At 31.4% G+C, this 22,472-nt stretch overlaps 1 protein-coding gene across 1 annotated transcript; it reads left to right on the top strand.

Moving 5' to 3' along the window:
* Positions 1-478: 478 nt before the first annotated feature.
* On the top strand, positions 479-10,454 carry LOC134691613 (FMRFamide receptor-like). Its single transcript, XM_063552181.1, has 2 exons — positions 479-538; positions 9,363-10,454. Exons 1-2 carry the CDS (start codon positions 479-481, stop codon positions 10,452-10,454), a joined length of 1,152 nt encoding a protein of 383 aa, XP_063408251.1.
* The last annotated feature ends 12,018 nt before the right edge of the window (positions 10,455-22,472 follow it).

The raw sequence follows: 22,472 nt of genomic DNA, 5'->3' as shown, positions 1-22,472 counted from the left end.
GATTTTAGCGAAGGTACATTATATACATATATAGTTATATTGATTACATCTTTTCTTCATACGAGACGTAACACGTCTTGTTGATCATTGATCTGAGTATTACATATGTTTTAAGGTGATTGGCTTTAATAAATTGAATTTATAGCCTTTTATCTATTAACACAGAGGCTGTGGATTTAATTTGAACAACATTTAACTAATATTGTTGTCTCAAATTGTATTCCATGGTAAACGAGTATTCCTGTTTGTGATAAAAAAAAAAGTTATGGAAACTAACTAAACTATAAAAAATTTGAGTTATAGCTTTCGATAGACAGAAAATATATGGAATATTCTATACCATCAGTCCTTAAAACGGGCATATGGAACTAGGCAATACATTAAAAAATGAAGTATTCGTCGTGTTATCCATACTAGTGAAAACATCAAATTCTGCTACAACTATTCATTACCCTTGATTAATAATTCGAAACAAAACATGGATGACGGAGACAAGTATATCCGTGATTTTCTGAAAGACTTTATAAAGGATATAAAGGTAGGGAGTTATTTTAGCTATTTATATCTTATATAATCATGATACTATAATTCATGTCTAGTTTAACTAGAAAGACAGTGTTATTTTTGTTCTTCTGAAGAAATAAAATAGGAGAATGATCAAGTTACAAAATACCTTGATGCCTTAACAACATATAGGACAGTACTTTTTTTTTTAAAGAATCAAAATTGTTTAATCGCTGAATTTAGAAAAAAAACATATATATCATTCTAAGATTAAAATAAAATTACCAAATGGTACAAGACACTATTTTTATTATACAAGAAACCGTATAGACCATATTTGCATGTTGATCTGTCACACTGCATTCTACATATATGATGTATGAATGCTGGTGTGTTCAATACATATTTGTACCTTATAAGGGACCAACGCTTAAACAAATCAAAATGATCACTTTGTGTATATTTCAAAGATAACCTATAAGTGAAAATGTATTCAGGAAACACAACAGAGACACATTTTGTTTTAACAAAATGTTTTATATTACAATACTGACGTTTTTTCAAATGTCTATAATAAAGTGAAGTGCAAAATATATTTAAATATATGTTTTTTTCTTCAAATTGTCGTGCTTATATGTCGTGTATACAGATAACAACCGCATAATGGTACACTTTAACATTATTTCCTATCCACAATTGACCAACTTTTGATAGTTTTTAGCTTTGTTTAGACTTTTTGACATTCAATTTCATTTGTACCTAAACATGATAGTCTAGAGATAAAAAATTGTTAATACAAGGACTGCATGTAAAAGAAAAATGATGTTTACGTTCTGCAAAATCATAGTTGAAAATTCAATCAATCGCTTGTTGGTCAATTAAATATCAGTTAATTTTGCGGTATCAATCTTGTGTTGTTCCAATAAAACATGTTTAAAAGTCGTTACGACTGAATTCTACTCATAAACAAAAATACAAAAATAGCAAAGTCAGAAGAAATTTCAAAATGGAAAATCCCTGATCAAATACTACATTCCAAAGCTGAAACAAGTAACAAAAATGGATTACAACTGTACTTATCCTGTCTAAGTACATGTCTTCTTATATAGAAATTGATGGACTAAACCTTGTTGTATAGCAAGCTTAACCTTTAAATTGAACGACACAACACATTGAAGTTGCTTAGTGAAACAAATACTCTACTGCCCCTTAGTGCACAAATCTGGCATATACTAAAATGTTGAAATATCCGAATATGAAACTAAATAAACTCCCTCTTTGTGTTCCTTAACATATTTTAAAAACCTTTTGAAAAATTGTTGCTTTCCAATTAAGCACAAACACCATGTTTGAGATATTTAAAAAAAAAAGACGGAAAAACAAATGAAAAAAAGAATACAAAAAAAAATAGGCACGCAACGTATTCAGGCTTAAAAAATCGAAAAACTAGTTATATGTATTATTATTATTTGTTTAATACATACAATATAGAGCCTTTACTATATACAAAGGCATTTTATATGTACACAATACAGCTTTGAAGTGAATAATTTGTATGCATCATTTAATTAAACATAGGTCGATTTTAGCGGAGGTACATTATATATATAGTTATATTGATTGCATCTTTTCTTCATAAGAGACGTAACACGTCTTGTTGATCATTGATCTGAGTATTACATATGTTTTAAGGTTATTAGCTGTAGTAAATTGAATATATAGCCTCTGATTTATTAACAGAGCCTGTGGATTAAACTTGAATAACATTTAACTAATATTGTTGTCTCAAATTGTATTCCATGGTAAATGAGTATTCGTGTTTGTGATAAAAACAAAGTTATGGAAACTAACTAAACCATGAACAATCTGAGTTATACCTTTTCATAGACAGAAAATATATGGAATTGTCTATACCGTCAGTCTTTTAAACGGGAATATGGAACTAGGCAATACATTAACAAATAAAATATTCGTCGTGATAACCACACTAGTGAATACATCAAATTATGCTGTAACTATTTGTATTTATTACCAGATTACCCTTGATTAATAATTCGAAAACAAAAAAAATAGATGACAGAGACAATTATATCCGTGATTTTCTGAATGACTTTATAAAAGATATAAAGGTAATGAGGTGTTTTAACAATTAATGTCTTATATAACCATGATAATATAGTTAATGTATAGTTTAACTAGAAAGACAGTAGTATTTTGTCTGCAGAAAAAATCAAAATTGTCTAATGATAAAGTTACAAAGTACTGTTATGCCATTAGAACATAAAGGACAGTATATTCTTTTTTAAAAGAATATCAAAATTGTGTAATTGATGAACTAAGAAAAACAAATACATCATGTACATATTATTCTAAGATTAAAGTTAAATTACCAAATGGTACAAGAAACTATTTGTGATACATAAGAACACGTAAAGACTATATTTGCATGTTGATCTGTCACACTGCATTCTACATATACGATGTATGAGTGCTGGTTTGTTTAACAAATTGTTGTACCTTATAACATGTATAAAGGGCCAAAGCTAAAACAAATCAAAATGATCACTTTGTATATATTTCAAAGATAACCTATAAGTGAAAATGTATTCAGGAAACACAACAGAGACACATTTTGTTTTAACAAAATTTGTTATTTTGCAATACAAACGTATTTTCCCACTCCGTTTGTACGATAAAGATTTGACCCACAATTGACCCACTTTTGATAGTCTTTCAGCTTTGTTTAGATTTTTTGACGTTCAATTTCAAGTGTACCTACACATGATATTCTAGAAACAAACAAAAATGTAAATAAACGGACTGCATGTACAATGTTTGATCTGTCAATACTAATATACATAGTGAACTCTGTTATGTATTTTCTTTACATGCCATTTAGAACATACTCGTTAAATTGAGTGATAAATGGTTCAATTATAATGCTCATTTACTGTATGAAACAACATAAGTGATAATTTACAAAACAAATATAACCACTACAAAATAAAACTAATACTGAGATTCACAGTATGTAACATCTTTGTTGAAATAAATACTTGAAATAAGTATCTGTGTAGGAAGACTATTAGTTATAACTAACATATCAGCAGGTAAATAACTTTTAAAGATATGCCCGCATTCTTGCTGCGGTTTATTTGTACTTGTGTTTTATTATCAATTACTAGTAATCGCAGTCTTTCAGTTGATAGTGCCTAATAATTAAGAATAAAAATTTCTAAGTTGAATACAAGTTTCAAAATAAATGACAAAAAAAAAGTTTTCTGTTAATGAAAGGATGACATTAATATAGTGACTAATATTTAAGATAAATAACGCATCTGAATGGTGTCGTTTTATGGTCAATGGCTATACTATTATCAGTATGTTAAATGTATGTCTGGTTATCATATACTTAGACTTAATATGATAGGTTTTCCATATGTGTAATGAACGGAAGTATACAAGCCACAATGTCCCACCCTAAGTGATAACCCAGATCAGGGTATATCTTGTGCAACAAATCCATAACAGTGCATATCGTTCAAGTTACTGGCAGTATTATCGGTATCGTCTGTTTACTTTACATTGTGACGTTAGACATTTTTTATTATAACGTCAAAATGTATGCGAACTTTTGTGATGTTTCGACCCATCTTAGCACCTAGACCTCGATGATACCCGGACCGATATGGAAAAGGACATGTATTAAACTCTATGTACTGTTTTCAATAATAACCAAATTTTGAATGGAACATATTGAGAAATATAATTGTTGTATTCGTCATAATAAAAGAAAAAAAGACTTAATTGTACAACAGTTGGATATGACAGTTAATATTATGTTAATCAACATCTCCCTAGTATTACATAATATGTACCTTTATATTTAAATCGTTTTCAATTATTTTTTATTTTCGCTATCTTCAAAAGGTCACTTTCCATTGAATTTGACATCGTATTCCAATTAAAACTAACCTGAATATTGATCTATCAATCTCAAGCACTTAGTTATAATACATATATAATAGCTCTAAAGTTTAGCTTTATATTTGTTATCGAAGAAAAGGTTATAGTGTGATGGGACAATTGTTAACATTTGTATTGAAATACCTTCATCCATTTTTTTTTATTCAATCAACATCTAATCGGAATCTGTTTGCTAATTATGCCAATCATCTTGTTTTCATCATTTTGATATCGTATGCCCTTTGTAATGCAATTGTATAAACACCATTTCATACTTACTTAAATCGATCAATATACACCTGCTACTTTTTATGTTATTAAACTACTGTAAGGATCAATACAATGGTAAGCATTTGACATTAAGAACTTGTGCAATCTATATTGACAAATCTATTCACGTAAAATATGTGTTACTCTTTCATTGGTGGATACTTGTGTCCTTAAAAATCCAACGATCGGAATTGTTTAACTAAAAAAATGGGGAGCTATACTCGTAGGTAGAACGTAATAACCGATAGCATCGTTTATCATGCATATTCATAATTTCAAAGAAGGGATTATATATCAATTAGTTGCAATTTGCTATTGTTAGAGATTTCCTCCGTTCATTTGTCTGTTTTAGAAGTTGTAGTGAAATCTACTTTTACGTTATTCAGTAATGTAGTTATCTGCCTTGTTGTATACAATCCTTTCTCTGTTATCTGGTATTTGTATAATGTAATGTTCCATTATTGTTAATCCTGTGAACTCTTTTAATCAATTTGTATTCGTCGCTTGTCAACAATTGAAATCTTATTGTAATTAAGAAGAACAATGGGTTGAACTACACCTATATCAAATATATCTATAAGACATATATCAGTATGCATTGCAGACACTCATTGATAATTTCTGATAGGGATAAGAAAACGGGTTGTGCCTTGAACATCCACAAAATATACATTAAGATACACGATAAATTACGCAATAACAAGATTCATTTCAAAGAATATCAAGTTGCTCACTCTCAGTATATTTCCTTTAAAACTAGACCATAGAGACTTTTTACTAGGGATCGCAATACTGAATGTGTCGCTACAAATGACATTTAGTGGCAACGCCGACAGCACTATGTCAATAAACAGTATGTTTGAAGCCACGATAATGAGTGGGATAGTCAAATTCAATTCCAGAATCTTTAATTCTATAAAATTAAATAATTACAATATCATCGTGCTAATACTACCATATTCGTACAATAAATATAACAATGAACTTTTCTCTATCACTACGACATTCGTCAAAGATAAAAATACTTTCCACCTATTTGAAATTCATTTATATATATTTGAAATTGATTGATTTTAACAATACACAAGTTTTGGTGATACAAGCTAGTCCTCTAACACACATGATTCAAATTTGCGTAATACTTATGTACGTACATGGATTTACGTCTTATGAGTTTTAAGTAGTTTGAATTTGTACTTACTGACTAGTCTTGTGTAGACGGAACATATGTTTGGCGGACATAATTGTAATCGTGCTATATATGATGAGTTTTTGTATTAAGTTCTGTGTTATGCAATATTCTTACATTATCATCAAATTCACATGTTGAAGTCATGAAGAAGTCATCTTAATTTTTGTTCTACATGATTATTTTTCAATCGTGCATAGTCAATCAACTAAAGCTATAATCTATGTTTTGTATCGTTGAGACGTCACCGCAACGACAAACATGTTTTTTTAACAAATCAAGACATCTGATTTATAGTTTATATCATGTGGAAATGTTTCTTCGAATAAGCTGTTATTGGCTGATGTATTGCATGATCATTTCAGTTCACTGAATTGTTTAACGTCATTATAATTGTTATTTACCTATCAAGTGATAAAGTGCATTGAAACATGATAGTTCTGAATGCCTCTCTTTACTGCTTATACGCTATATACGCAAATTATACATAAACGGTATATGTCTAATGATTGTGGTATATCATCAACCACAGCATGAGGAATATAAAGTTGCATAATTCAAAAACAGATTTTAATAAGGAATCACTATTACATTATATTATTGTATATTATCTTCGTGAACCGATGTGCCATTCGTCATTTGTAGATTTGTTTTCCTAGGTAACAACTTATAATCTTAACATAACAGTCGAGTAGTATGTCATATGACATGTAAATAAACAAGAGAGCCATGGAGTAGTGGTTAGCGCATTCGATTAGTAACACAAGGGTTCCCGGTTTGATCCATGTCCGGAGAGAAACAATTAGAGACTGTGAATCTTTGGTTATACATTGACACCATTTACGAGTATGGTCTTGAGAAACGATGATAGTTCGTCAGGGGAACGATAAATGGCTGACCAGTGTTAAGAAGGAGCAATATATCTTGCATGTAAAATACCCTTGTGGATTTCGAAAAACAGCATGATAGTGCCACTACAAGGGAGCAATCGCACCACTTAAGTTGAAAGGGGATAATATAAGTTGTGATTACTTGTTTCCTAATCAAATATAAATAAGTATGTGAAAACTTATAAACACATAATCAGGCTAATGCTATCTAAACCATTGTAAATTTACCAAGTTAGAAGCCTGGGGTTCCGTTGTTTCTATTTTTTTATTTATCATATTTGCTTTGCTTTGTTATTTATTTAAAATTCTTTTTCATAAATCATAGCATTATATTTTTTAGTTTTATTTGGTTTACACTCAGTATTGAAAATCATGAGGGTACTTTCAATTTCATAATTATAAATAGGTAGCAAGACACATGTATATATTAATGAGATTTTGCTGATTTCAATTAAAAATAGATTATATGAAACAATTATTGTCAACTTCTTTTTGATGTATTAACACTTTGTATGCAAGGAGTTATCTGCATCAAAACTGCCAAACATAAAGAATAGTTTTGTTTGGAATAGCAAGCTTAGATACAACCTGATTGAATTGCATAAACGCATAATGGTACGAAGTCACCTCCGAACAGGAAACTTATGGTATGCGTGCATCGTTAAGTAATTAACAATCAATCAATCAATTCATCAATCAATCGTTAATATTAAAAATCATACAAACTCCGTAACAGTTTTGGAAATCGAACGCATGACCTCTTACTAAGTACATGTTTTTGAATTACATCGAGTTTATTGCATCATGTGTGTAAAATAGAATAGACTGTTAGAATAGACTGTTTCCCTTTAAATCTAAAAGGGAAGAAGTGTCGAAAGGCAATGCAATTATCCACAAATCTCAGTTCATATTTGAAACCTGACATTTATTGCCAATAATGCATTAATTCCCCCTAGCGTTTTAACTTACACCTTTTATTCCAATCAATTTTTGATAATAAATTTTTGATGATATAATGATATTTGGTAATGAGATTTAACGCTTAAGTTAGAAGGTGCATATAGTTGAGGCTTCTTCTTGTTTTAAGTACTAGGACAGTTTATTCAGCGCTTTATATACCTTCAGAGTGTTTTAACTAACAACAACTAACCATCACGCAGGTTTATGGATTTTGAAGTCAAACTAATATACGCATTCAGTGTTATATAACGATAGGTAACATGTTAAACAAATGTACAATTATGTAAGAAATAGAAGCAAATATTCATTGCGACCACTATAAATCAAACTTACTAGCCCGTTATCAATAAGATAATACTATAATGTTATTTGGTGGTGATTAAGATTTAAACATAATGCTGACTACTGTTATCAAGTTTTTAAATTTTTAAATATATTCGTCCTGTATGTTTTGTTCACACATCGTTATCAATATAAAATAATTTTACGCGATTGTCATGCAAATGAGAGGTTTAGCGAGCTATAAAACAAGATTTATTCCACAATTTTCTAAATAAGAAAATTTATGTCATCAGGAATATGACAGATGTTATCCAATCGTCGTTTGACGTATTTCCGTTTTCAATTGATCTGTTGGCGTGCTGCATTTTTGTGAGGTTACTTTTTACTCAGTTTATACGATGTACTGATTTTAAGATGCACTGCATAATACAGGACTTTCAACCTTAGGCGTTAATGTTTTACGTAATTTTTTCCTTACTTAAATGGAAATTATAAACCGCCACAGAATTATTATAATGTTTATAGTTTATCATTTGTTATGTTCCATTTTTCCACAGAATATCAGAAAAAAATATGCTATAATAATCTTCACATTTTTAAAATATTTCTTATCTTTTGAAAGGTAATGCAGCAATTTTATTATTTATTTGTTATTTAAAAGGCCTAGATTGTTTATTTTTAACGAATTTCAATATTATAAGGATACACAACTTTAAAATACTAAACAATAATACACCAACAGTTGCCAAAACTGCTCATTTCTTAATTTTTCGATTTGTTTACGGAAAAATAACAAAACTCGCAATATAAATAAACACCCTTTCTAGATCTGTCAGGGTTGGAAAATTTATAACATAAATTAGAACGAAAATGACCGTTATGTTAGGTTAATAGTCAAATAAATGTGTAATCTGTATATGTTTCCTTTTAAATTCATTAAACTTTGCTGAATATTTTAATAAAACTGATGTTCTTGATTAGTTGTACTTGAACGTTTCGTACTTTAAATGTCGCCATTTTTATTTAATAAAACAAAACTTCGAACACGTAATTGTTATTCGTTTATCATGTAAGATTGTAGAGTTCAATCCGTCAGAAAGGTCGATCGGTCCTATCAGTCCGATCCGTCTGATCAGTCAATGACTTTTACTATAAGTCTGACGGATTGTTGAAGTCAGTTTGACGCGAACATGACTGATTGATAACCGCTGATTGATCGCTTAAATCGTCTTACTTGCATTCATACCACATCTTTGTATTATAAATGTAATGAGAATAATATGTATGTTTTTTTATTTCAGATAAACCAATCCAAATATTTATCATGTGGAAATGGGTCAACATGTGATGACCAGTGGACAAATAATCACATCTCAGGCCAGGGGTCAATTGGATCAGATGTATTCACATATGTCACCCCAGTGATATTTGCTGTAGGAATTACCGGGAATACAATTTCCTTATTAGTGTTTCTAACTAAAAACATGAGGAAGTTATCTGCAAGTGTATATCTTGCAGCACTATCAACAGCTGATATCATGGCATTGATATTTTATGTCCTTGTTGAGTGGATTAGAAAAGGAATACCAATCGGTTCCGGACAGGTAACAGCTCCTTTTTTGGAAAGTAATGGAGTATGTCAGATAATAATGTTCATGTCGTATTCTTTCCGTTTCCTTTCAGCTTGGCTTGTAGCATGTTTCACATTAGAACGATATGTTGGAGTTTGTCACCCGTTAAAGCGCAAGGACGTCTGTAACCTACGTTCTTCAAAACGAATCGTTTTCTTTGCGGTTATAACCTCATTTGTGATAGCTTCATTCCGACCATGGCTAAGTGAAGTGAGATATGTTGGTCCAAATGATGTCCCATCATGCACCAGACGATTGGAGCACACGTACCTGTCATTTATCTATGACTGTATTTTTGGAGTGTGTATCACATTTCTGCCATTTCTAATTATAACAATACTAAATACATTGATCATTCGGAAGTTAATAATTCGGAACAAAAGACACCGACAGGTCAAAATTATAACAGAGGAAAGTATAATTCGATTAGAATTTACCGTTATTTTGATAACTATATCATTTTGCTTCATCGCTTTCAACACGCCATATGCCATTATATGGTTCAAACATTTTCTACAGATGAGTTCGATGAGAATGGAGGATAGTGTATTCGTACCAACAAATCAAAACTTGTTGAATTTTACAAAGACAATATTTTTTATGAATTATTGCATTAACTTTTTCCTGTACAGTATTACAGGTGCATACTTCCGGAAAGAACTCAAAATGTTATTTACATATAGAAGTAAAGTTTATCAAAGTTATCACAAATGCTCCCTCCCTAACTCTACAGCAACAACTCCACAATCGTGGATTCCTTAAATTTCACAGTTTAATAAAGGTGTACAATTAGCTGTTTCAATGACTAATAGTATATGGGGAATACTTATATTTAGTTATTTTATCATGTTAATACCCAAATAATATTGGATTCGTTAATGATCAATCAACTGATTATAGCAAATTACATGTGAGTTACATTCCAAAGGATAACACAATAATTGATTAACTGAAAGACTACCAGACATTTAAAATCATATTCTAGTCACAAGAGCAACGAAAACAAAGGCTATTGCAAAATACAGAGAAACGAACTATGTTATGACAACAGCCCCTTGACGTCGTACCGAACATGTAGAGAAAAGCAATGAAAACATTACGTGACCGAGATATAGTGTACATTAATACTCAGAACACTCAGAATTCAGAAAAACTAAAATAGAAAAAAAGAAAATAAATAATAGTACATTACGATATGAAAACATAGAATATCAACGAACACTTAAAAGAAAGAAAGACAGTACACACACACAGATAAGTAGAATAATGCAGTTTGCGTCACACGAATGTATCAACACCATAAAAAGTTGCTATGGTGCTATTTGATAAGTTTTCTAACAATTACGATAATATCATCTTAGAAAAAGCTTGTTTTGAGTTTATTCTGGTTGTACTTGTGGGATTTAACAAAGCTGAAATGATACATTTATTTGAACTTTTCCAATTTTATCGAAAATTAGTTGTTCCAAAAATGTTCAACTAGCCTTTGTAAGAGTGAGTTCCTCCTGGTGTTAGATGTTGTTTGCGTTGTTCACTCTTTATTTTCAGCCAGTTGTATTCCTGAACATTTCTGAGTTGAATATTTGATTCATTCTTTACATAACAACACGTTCTGTTGTTTGGGTACATAATTTTTGTTTTGCCGTGCTTTTGTTTCTTTGGTATTTTCTGTTATGTCTTTTTGCGCACATATCGATCTCGCGTCCTATGCTTAAATGGAGTACAACATATACAACTTTAGAAAATATACAGAAAAAGAAAGACACTTATTGCTTTCAGAGATCAGAGTCTTTTGGCTCAGAATAACTCACAGGAGAATTTGTGTTAAATGTCATGAACATGCTGTCAATTACAATAGAAATAGAATAGAATCCTGGCGGTAACTTGAGTTTGCACTTCATGTATCGGAATACACCTTTTACATACATGAGAAATTAGCAAACGCGTTGTTTGGAACCCGTTACATAAACAAATAATATTTTACTCAAACATTTAACTAATAATTAAGCCTCAGAAGGTAATGCATTCTTTCACTTTTTGCTTACTTCGAGTATTTTTCTTTGTTGGTGTAGTTGGAATGTATAAAGGATTAATATTTCTTTCATAGGTCCTAGTTTCATCATTATCCATAAAATGATGATATATTATAAATTCTTCGCACACGTTACGAACAGTTCCTTTGTCAAACACAACAAATCAACAAATATGATATTGAACATTTAGATTAGAAGTTATTTGTATTTTTATTTTCTGTTATAATGTTGCTTTATACCTTTTGTTCAATGTAAACTGCATGTTAGCAAATAGTTTATTATATAGTATGCAATTACATGTGTGTACATTATTTAGATACTTGTTTAACACTTTTTGTTGTGAGATTAAATGTTTCAAATTAGCTAGTTGAATTTGAGTTTGTGATAAATTTTGGATAACTGCATGTGAACATGGTCTGCTTGACTGCTCTTTAGAAAACTGAATCATTTAGTTTCATGTGGTGCATGTGTAATGCTTCAGCAGTTTGTTTTAAGGCACATCAGTTTTCATTTGAAGTATGCAAATGGTATAATCTCTATTATGTGTTTGGTTCCAATACTAAGTTCCAGCTTGTCAGTCAATCAAATAAGGTGCTGGTATTATATCTGAAGATATAAATCAAACTGTTCAGTTGCAGTGGAATTGTGCAATCTAAATCAGCTGAAACGATGACCATGATATGTCAGTACGACTGTAGGTTACGCAATAATTTTAACTCAGGGCTTCTTTTCAAACTAGTGTGAATATTCAAAATATATTGACAATATGAGTAAACTACAGGTTGCCTGTATTTAGATATACAAAGATGTGATTTGTGTGCCAATAATACAACTCTCAATCTAAGTCAAAATTTGTGAAATGTAAACCAATAGAGGTTAAACTACTGTTTCAGAACGAAGCCTTTGCTCATATCAAACAACAAGCTGGAAAGGATCCAAAAAAGGACTAGTGTAAAACAATTCAAACGGGAAAACTCATGGTACAATTTAAATAAAAAAAAAAAAAAATACATTTATGTACAACATCAACAATCGACAACCACTGACATCATGTTCCGGGCTAAGAACAGATGCGCTTGTGTATTGGCGATTTTCTCCTCATGACGGAATTACATAAAAAAAATATATAACACTCACATATAGTTCGAAAATAAACAGACATTTGTTGTTGTATCATAATGGTGCTTTTCCAAATATACTGAACGACTTTAGAAACGCAACACTCATTTTGTTGATTTTTTTTTAACAAATCTTTTTTGATTCTCTAATAACTTCTGTTCATGCTTATCAAAATTGGACTAACATGTTGTTATTGAACATACCGAACTTTTGAAGTCGCACGAATTTCTTATAGCGAAATGTTGGTCCCATGAAAGATTAATTCAGCTTTTTTGCTCTGTTAAACAGTTATGTCAACTTTTTGCCTTACTTAAATTTTTTTTAAATGTTGCATCTCCATTTTTCCAAGACTGAGAAATAGAATTAAAAGAAACTGAGTTAGCTCCAAATAATACTGCAAACAAGAAAACATAAATGTGCTGCAACCATACCGTATGACTTCAGAAACTCGTCTGAATGTCCTTCCGACAATGATACAAGTAGACACGATTTGTTGCTGGCCATCAATAAACAGATCAACGTGTAGTGACAATGAAAAATCAACAGAATTTGATTATGAAACGTCATTTTCCAGACATGTTTACGGCCGCAACGTCAACTGCTTACCCAATTTGCCGAGTGCCATTGAGTACAGATTCATGCCATAAATGATTCCCATTAACTGCATTGCCAAAGAATTGACTGAAGGAAAACCTGTAAAGCCCTCAAGTTCCAACCGCCTAATTGCCAAAACCAATTAATGGGTTGAACAAATGCAAATTCAGAAGGTGTAAAACAGAACCCAAAAAATATCATCCAGAATTTGTTGACCTTTTTGACAATCATTTTGGCGTTTGCAACAGGCAGTCATCGCTTTTGACGTTGACACATTCATTCAAAAATAACACAAACATAATCTAGTGTTGCGTTTCTAGTGTCGTTCAGTATATAAATCATTCTAAATAATAGGGATGTCCTGGTTGGCTGTTGTTCGTGTGATTCTTTGTCAATTGTGTTCTCCAATTTATTTATATTATAGTCCTGTGGTGTTGTGTTGTCATTTTGATGTTATATTTAACACCGCGATGAAAGTGCGAGTTCTGGCATTCCACACAACCAGGTTCAACCCAACATTTCTCTTTAAAAATATCCTGTACCAAGTCAGAAATATGGCCATTGTTATATTATAGTTCGTTTCTGTGTGTGCTACATTTTAACGTTGCGTCGTTTGTTTTCTCTTATTTTTTAGTGTAAATTCACATTGCAATAAGACGACGTGTCACGGTACTTGTCTATCCCGAATTCATGTTTTTGGTTTTTATGTTATATTTGTTATTCTCGTGGGATTTTGTCTGATGCTCGGTCCATTTATCCAGAAATTAATGTAATGTTTACAAAAACTTTTTTTTTACCCGAAGTTTTTTATGCAATTATACAAAAAAATGAGATGAAAGACATATTTATTTTTTATTGAATTTGCTGAATGATATCTGTACACAGTTTCAGAAAAAAAAGGTTTTACTTCAAACGATTGAAATTCTTCTTTTAGCCAAATTTTGGGGGAAACATGTGACACCGTTTACCCCCTTTTTGCAATATTCTATAAAAAAAAAAATGCAGACTGATGCCATGGAAACACCCTAACGAAATTATATTTTACCAGTTTATATACTGGATATAGAATTTATTGAAGATTCTGATTACATAAATATAAGAAAGCAATGAAAAGGGGATGGTAAAGTTTATAAGGGAAAATTCTAATATTTCTTTCGTAACTGTTTATTGCTGCTACCAAAAAGCTCAAACACGTCAAATGATGAAAAACAATTGTCTTATTCCGGACTTGGAGCAGGCATTTTCTTCTGCCAAAATGATTGATTGAACCTGGTTTTATAGCAAGCCGAACCTTTGACTTGTATAACAGTCTTATTAAATCTCATTGAACTGAAACCGGTCTGGGAACAAAACAAACAGACATGATAGGTGAATATGTCAGAAGTACAGGTACAGCAGTCAACACTTTTTTCATTCATTTAAGAGATTAGTATTTTGAATTACACTTTTTATCACAGTTTTAATCATAGACTGTGACAGCTTAAATCTGAAATGCCATTTCAACAAATGTTTCATATTCTGTAACTGTGCTTTGTCTTTTGTTCCTTTTTTGACGTTTGTCTCGAGAAATCTACCCATGGACACAGACGACTGCTAACGGAGTGTTGCTGACAAAGCTTTAAACAGTGGTGTAGTTGTCTGTTAGACCATTTAATATGTCTGTCACATAAAAATGGTGACACATGAAAACTTCCGGTAATTCTATGTACGAAAAAACGTATAAAGATGAGATTCGCATAACAATCATAAGTCCTTTCATGCCACATTGCATACTTCAAGAAACACCAAACCCGAGACCTTTCGCTGTGTGTATTGGATATACTAATTTTTTAAATATCTATTCCAACAACGGAAAATCTCTAGCACATTGACCAAGGAAATTATTTTTATGTCAACCAAATTGTTGTCCGTAACAATACTTGAGAGACCTTGCAGATGTTGTGTCATTCTGCAATTATATCAATTCAAAATTCGCTTTACACCAATATTCAACATAATAAGTTATACATGATCTTCAAAAAGCACAGCAATAACTTCCGTTTATTACAATAGTAATATAAACAACACATTTAATGTTTGGGAAATCATTGTTAAAGTCATTGAGAAATTTTAATGTACAACAAAATATTTTCAGACCTGATTTTGATTTTTTAGATGAAGAAAGAACCACCAAACGAAAACAAATTAAACTGTGACAAAAATCATTACTGAAAAGTGCGCCTTAACAATGATAAGTCTTAAACATTAAATATGCTCAAATTCATTTTAAATTGCACAATATTTGTTAACGAATCCATTTTTTCCGGTATGCTATTTGACATATTGATATAATAGCTTCTGTTTTACCAAAATACTGATATGATAGCTTCTGTTTCTTAAAATCAATACCGTCTATGGGCGATACGGATAAAATATACCAAGCTAAGTTCAATAGGACTTTTATTAAGAACTGTAATATACATGTACCTTATTTTAAGGATTAACATTGCAGAACTTATAATAGAAATAGGAAGATGTGGTGTGAGTGCCAATGAGACAACTCTCCATCCAAGTAACAATTTGAAAATTCAACACGGAGCCTTGGCTCACACCGAACAACAAGCTACAAATGGCCCCAAAATTACTAGTGTAAAACCATTCAAACGGGATAACCAACGGTCTAATCTATATAAACAAAACGAGAAAAACGTATATATTACAAAAACAAACGACAACTATGTACATCAGATTCCTGACTTAGGACAGGTGCAAACATTTGAAGCGGGATTAAACGTTTCAGTGGATCCAAACCTTCTCCCTTTTTCTGAAACAATAGCATAATATCACAACTTAGAAAAACACACGATAAAATATCAATTGGCAGACTTAACTCAATCAAAAAACGTATGATTACACAATGAACGAATAAATTTGATCTGCGATATCTGAATATAAGTTTTGATTTACATTGAATATTAAAATTATATTTTTGAATCGGAAAGGCAAGCCAAAATATGTAGCAGAAGTAGTCAAAAACGCTACATTTCAGCCTCATAAAGTTCAAGACGTAAAAGTAAAAGTATTTGCTTCCGTAGTAGTCAAGAAAAGATTGATGAAAATTATTCGTGTAAAGTAAAACAACATACAATAGGTGCATGTACGGTAAATGCAACAATTGTTCACAAACTTCAACTTGATATATCAAAACACTAAACGAATGATACATAAGATTCTTACATTTGACAAATATTTAAAAAGTATCCTGCAAGTTAAAGTTTTGATAATGCAACATCAAACTGTAGCGCTAATTCTAATTCTATTTCATTATAAACAAGCAAGAAGATTGGAATAAGACATACCTCACTTAAACTTTACGCAAACATCACTCACTTTCTTATTATAAATAGGCCTGTGGTGTTCATAGATTATTTTTATTACAAGGTGTGTAGGGCAAAGAAGAAATTAGTTTAAGATCATTAAATAAAAACCTATTGCTAAGCTAGGTAACAAAATTGTATTTGTATTAATTACCAGGAAGATCGAATTATATAAGACCTTACAGATGTATACAAATTATTGAAGAACAAAGCAGGCATCAAAGAAATAAAATAGAAAAAAAGGTCTGTTATGATCGAATATATATCAATGCACTATAGTTGTTATAGAACGTGTAAATGTATGACTTGAAACAATAATAAGTGATTGATTGAAAAATGGTACATTGCAAACATGTTAAAAATAGAGGTACAACAGTTAACATTCATTTAAAACCTGAATCACTCCGAAAAGAAGCACTTATGTAAAACAAAAGACAACCAAAAAAGCCCTGTAAAAAAAGCACATTAACACAAACGAAAGACAAGAATATATTATGCTGTGACATATAAGAGGCTCACTATTAAAAACTTAATGAACCTCAGACATCCGATGAACTCTATTTGATTGATGACTTCCGACACTCCTAACAGTTGTATTTGTGAAGATAAAAGCATTAGACAATTGTAATGATAACACATTTTATGTGAATCAGTTTGTCAATACAAATTGAGATAGTTCTAAATGTCAAGATATTGTCATTAAATTAAGCCATTAAGTATTTTATAAACATAGTTACAAGGAAGGAACTAGTGCACATGCATTTATTTATTTGAATATATAGAAATATATATATAAAAAAAGATATACCCATTTGTCAACTTTTGGTAAATTGTCTTCCATAGAGTTGATACAGGATATGTAGTTTATTTACAGTGACTGAATGGCATTTTAAAAAAATATATCAATTGTATAAAACACGAGGAGGTTGAGATTTATTTTTAAAGAATTAAAGTTTTGTTTTCGGTAAGTTTATAATTATGAACATACGTGTATTAATTATAACTCAAGTCAACACAAGAGAATGTGTAATGTTATATATGTTTCTGGTATTTATCTTTACCCTAGATAATTCATATGGCGTCTGATGGATGTCGTGAACGTCTACCCTTTGGTTACGTCGTTTACACAATGGTTGTCGTTTAATCTGTATTGTGCGTTACTTCTGTTTATATGGATGCATGTATCACGTTGCATGCATACATGATGCTTGTACTATATATAAGTTAATTGCATTTGGTAAACATGGTCAGTTCGCCTGCTCTACAACAAACTGAAACATTAAATTGGATGCCCTGATGCACGTTTACTATGTGTACTGCTACATCAGTTTTGTTTAGGCAGAATAGTTTTATTATCTCTATAATGGGTTTAATTTAACATGAAGTTTAAGCTTTTCTGTCAACTCAGAGATAAGATGCTAGTAATATATTTTAAGATGAAAATCAACAAGTTACACGACAATTGAACTGTGTTTATTCCATATAAATTGACAACATTGCAACATGTATACAGTACCGGTTGCTAAATTTTATATTTACGAGAAAGGGTATTGGGTGCTAATGATACAACTCTTCATTCAAGTTACAAATTGTAAAAGTGAACCGGTTTCCAAACGAAGCCTCGGCTAACATCGAACCATTAAACTGGTAAAAGCAATGGTCTTATCAAAATGAGAGAAGAGAAACACTTCAATAAAAGACAACGGATGTATAAGTACCCAGCCACATCCACTTGTATTTTTTGTCTATCAGATGAGTTAGGCCTTTTTCAACTTATTTTTATAGTTCCTTCTTAAATTGTACTGTTATACCACTGTCCCAGGTTAGGGGAGGGTTGGGATCCCGCTAACATGTTTAACACCGCCACTTTATTTATGTATGTGCCTGTCCCAAGTCAGGAGCCTGTAATTCAGTGGTTGTCGTTTGTTTATGTGTTAACTATTTGTTTTTCGTTCATTTTATTTACATAAATAAGGCCGTTAGTTTTCTTGTTTGAATTGTTTTACATTGCCTTATCGGTGCCTTTTATAGCTGACTATGCGGTATGAACTTTGCTCATTGTTGAAGGCCAAACGGTGACCGATAGTTGTTAATGTTTGTGTCATTTTGGTCTTTTGTGGATAGTTGTCTCATGTGTAATCATACAACATCTTCTTTTTCATAACCACTGAACATAAGTTTCTGACCTCGTACAGATGTTTTTGTTATTGGCGATTTTCCTAACTGAAGGAGTTGCCTTCAGTATACTCATATCTAGGCCGAAAAAAGAGACTAAACAAATGTTGTTGTGAAAAGATAGTGTTTTTCCGAAGAAGTTATATTGTGTCACAACACTATAATTTCAACCTTTCATTGTTATGACGTCTAAACATAGCAATGCTTGTGTAAACAACATATTTTCCTTATCTGATACTATTACAAGCAAACAAATACCTTACAAAGTGTTCATAAATTATATTCCTCTTGAGCTGTATAGTCTTTAGGCAAAGGTTCGGTGACCTTATACTTTATTTGTGGTTTCTAGAGCTCTTAATGATAAGCGCTTCTCTTGATGTGTTGCATATTCTTTCAGAGGTCCCTTTGTGTCCTAGAGCATCTAATACTTAATGTACTTGTTATCAACACAATATTTTAGAGCATAGTATGCAGGAACTATTAGTTCTACCCCTTTAGATATTCTATATTGTACCTACACGAGTTAAATCCCATTTATAAACCGACGTATATGCACCTTAAACTATATTCAATTCCATGTTTAGGTGAGTAGGATCAGTAACCATTACGATATATAAAGTACGTTCTAATGAACAAAATAACTAGACATGAGGTTTGACGTTGCAACACAAAGTAGATTTCTTGCAAACATTTATAGGTGACTGGTATTTCCGTGTCTCGATATTCCTTTATGCATTGAGAATTCACACAGATAGCTTGCAGACATTACGTAGTCTTGATATTTAAAAAAAAATGTTTGCAACATAATCTGGCGGAAATTAAAAACAATATACTAATACATGTCCTAAGTAAGGAGCCATTAATGTAGCTGTTGTTATTTGTTGCTGATTCAATTATTTGTTTTTTTGTTTTATTGCTTTGTTTATAAATCAGACAATTATAGTCCATATACATATTACACATTTTGTTATTTCGGACCCATTCACTGACGTTTTGCTCATTGATGGCCTTAAATGATTTCTATTTTTGTAACTTCTATGTGTCATTTGGTAACCCGTGGAGTGTTGTTCAATTGTCAATTATACCAAGTATTCTTATATTTTTTAAATAAACTTTACTTCATCAAGTTTATCAGTTCTGATTTATACAATGTTAAAATGTAATACCATTACTGTGGATTCATTTATTTTCATGGGTACCAATTTTCGTGGATTAAGGAAATCTTACATGTTCATGGATATTTAATTTCGTGGTTTTGGTGAAATCTGCATACCAGCCTATAGAAAATTTGCTATTCGATGAACATTTAATTTCGTGGTTAACCTGTTCCCACGAAATCCACGAAAATTTATATCCAACGAATAATAATGAATTCACAGTATATAACTTGCCAGATTTTGTATTTGACAAACCTTTCAATAGCTTGTACTTTAATAGAGAAATCCGTGGTGAAAACATTGCCAAGAATTCTATTGCCTGCGAATATAGTATAATAATGACTAAAGTAGTTGACATTTAGAAGACTAGACAAATATGTAATTAATGATGATTTTGTTGTCTACGGAAACACAATTGTTTCGGATTACTGCTGTAAAAGTACTGCACTCAGTCTATCCATATTTTAAACAATTTTCAATAGGAGCAGTATAAAAGCTGTGATCAGGACTATGAACAAATTAAAAGAAGTTGCATTGATAAAACTCAGCAATTTACAATTATCAAACTTATTAGGATACAAATTAAGATAATATCACTAGTTAAACATTTCCAAAAATAAATCAATGTCATGAAAATATTGAACTCAAAGAAAAATTTAAAACGGAAAGTCCCTAATAAAATGGCACAATCAAAAGTTCAAAAACATAAAATGAGTGGATAACAACTGTCATATCCCTGACTTGGTAAAGACAACATAGTTTTTCATTTAGCAAATGGTGGATTGAACTTTATAGCAAGCATAACTTCTTACTTGTAATACAGTCGCATTAAATTCCATTCAATTGAAAGCGATTTGTAAACAAACACACATACATGATTGATATATTTGTCAAAATTAGGGGTACAGCAGTAAACAGTACACATTACAGAGTTGTCTCATTGGAAATCGCATTATATCGTAAACCAAAGTGACAAAAAAAAGTAATTTGATAATGTTAAGAAAAGGTAAATAAAATTAACGGTACTAATTTTCTTGCACCAGATGCGCATTTCGACAATACATGTCTCTTCAGTGATGCTCGTGGCCAAAATATTTGAAATCCAAAGCTTATATTGAAGATGAAGAGCTATAATCCAAAAGGTCCAAAAAGTATAGCCAAATCCGTGAAAGAAATCAGAGCTTTGCACGAGGGAAATACATTCCTTAATTTATAATAATTTCTATCATTTTGTAACAGCAAATTTTAATAACACAAAAAATCCGTATTTTCATGCCAGTACCGAAGTACTGGCTACTGGGCTGGTGATACCCTCGGGGACTAATAGTCCACCAGCAGAGGCATCGACCCAGTGGTAGTAAATAAAATTAACGGTACTAATTTTCTTGCACCAGATGCGCATTTCGACAATACATGTCTCTTCAGTGATGCTCGTGGCCAAAATATTTGAAATCCAAAGCTTATATAAAAGATGAAGAGCTATAATCCAAAAGGTCCAAAAAGTATAGCCAAATCCGTGAAAGAAATCAGAGCTTTGCACGAGGGAGATACATTCCTTAATTTATAATAATTTCTATCATTTTGTAACAGCAAATTTTAATAACACAAAAAATCCGTATTTTCATGCCAGTACCGAAGTACTTGCTACTGGGCTGGTGATACCCTCGGGGACTAATAGTCCACCAGCAGAGGCATCGACCCAGTGGTAGTAAATAAAATTAACGGTACTAATTTTCTTGCACCAGATGCGCATTTCGACAATACATGTCTCTTCAGTGATGCTCGAGGCCAAAATATTTGAAATCCAAAGCTTATTTAAAAGATGAAGAGCTATAATCCAAAAGGTCCAAAAAGTATAGCCAAATCCGTGAAAGAAATCAGAGCTTTGCACGAGGGAGATACATTCCTTAATTTATAATAATTTCTATCATTTTGTAAGAGCAAATTTTAATAACACAAAAAATCCGTATTTTCATGCCAGTACCGAAGTACTGGCTACTGGGCTGGTGATACCCTCGGGGACTAAAAGTCCACCAGCAGAGGCATCGACCCAGTGGTAGTAAATAAAATTAACGGTACTAATTTTCTTGCACCAGATGCGCATTTCGACAATACATGTCTCTTCAGTGATGCTCGTGGCCAAAATATTTGAAATCCAAAGCTTATATAAAAGATGAAGAGCTATAATCCAAAAGGTCCAAAAAGTATAGCCAAATCCGTGAAAGAAATCAGAGCTTTGCACGAGGGAGATACATTCCTTAATTTATAATAATTTCTATCATTTTGTAACAGCAAATTTTAATAACACAAAAAATCCGTATTTTCATGCCATGTAAGATACTATCA

Source organism: Mytilus trossulus, chromosome 11, assembly GCF_036588685.1.
Source record: "Mytilus trossulus isolate FHL-02 chromosome 11, PNRI_Mtr1.1.1.hap1, whole genome shotgun sequence".
NCBI classification, from domain to species: domain Eukaryota; kingdom Metazoa; phylum Mollusca; class Bivalvia; order Mytilida; family Mytilidae; genus Mytilus; species Mytilus trossulus.
The sequence above is the reverse complement of the archived record's forward strand: the minus strand, read 5'-3'. Positions and strand labels throughout refer to the sequence as shown.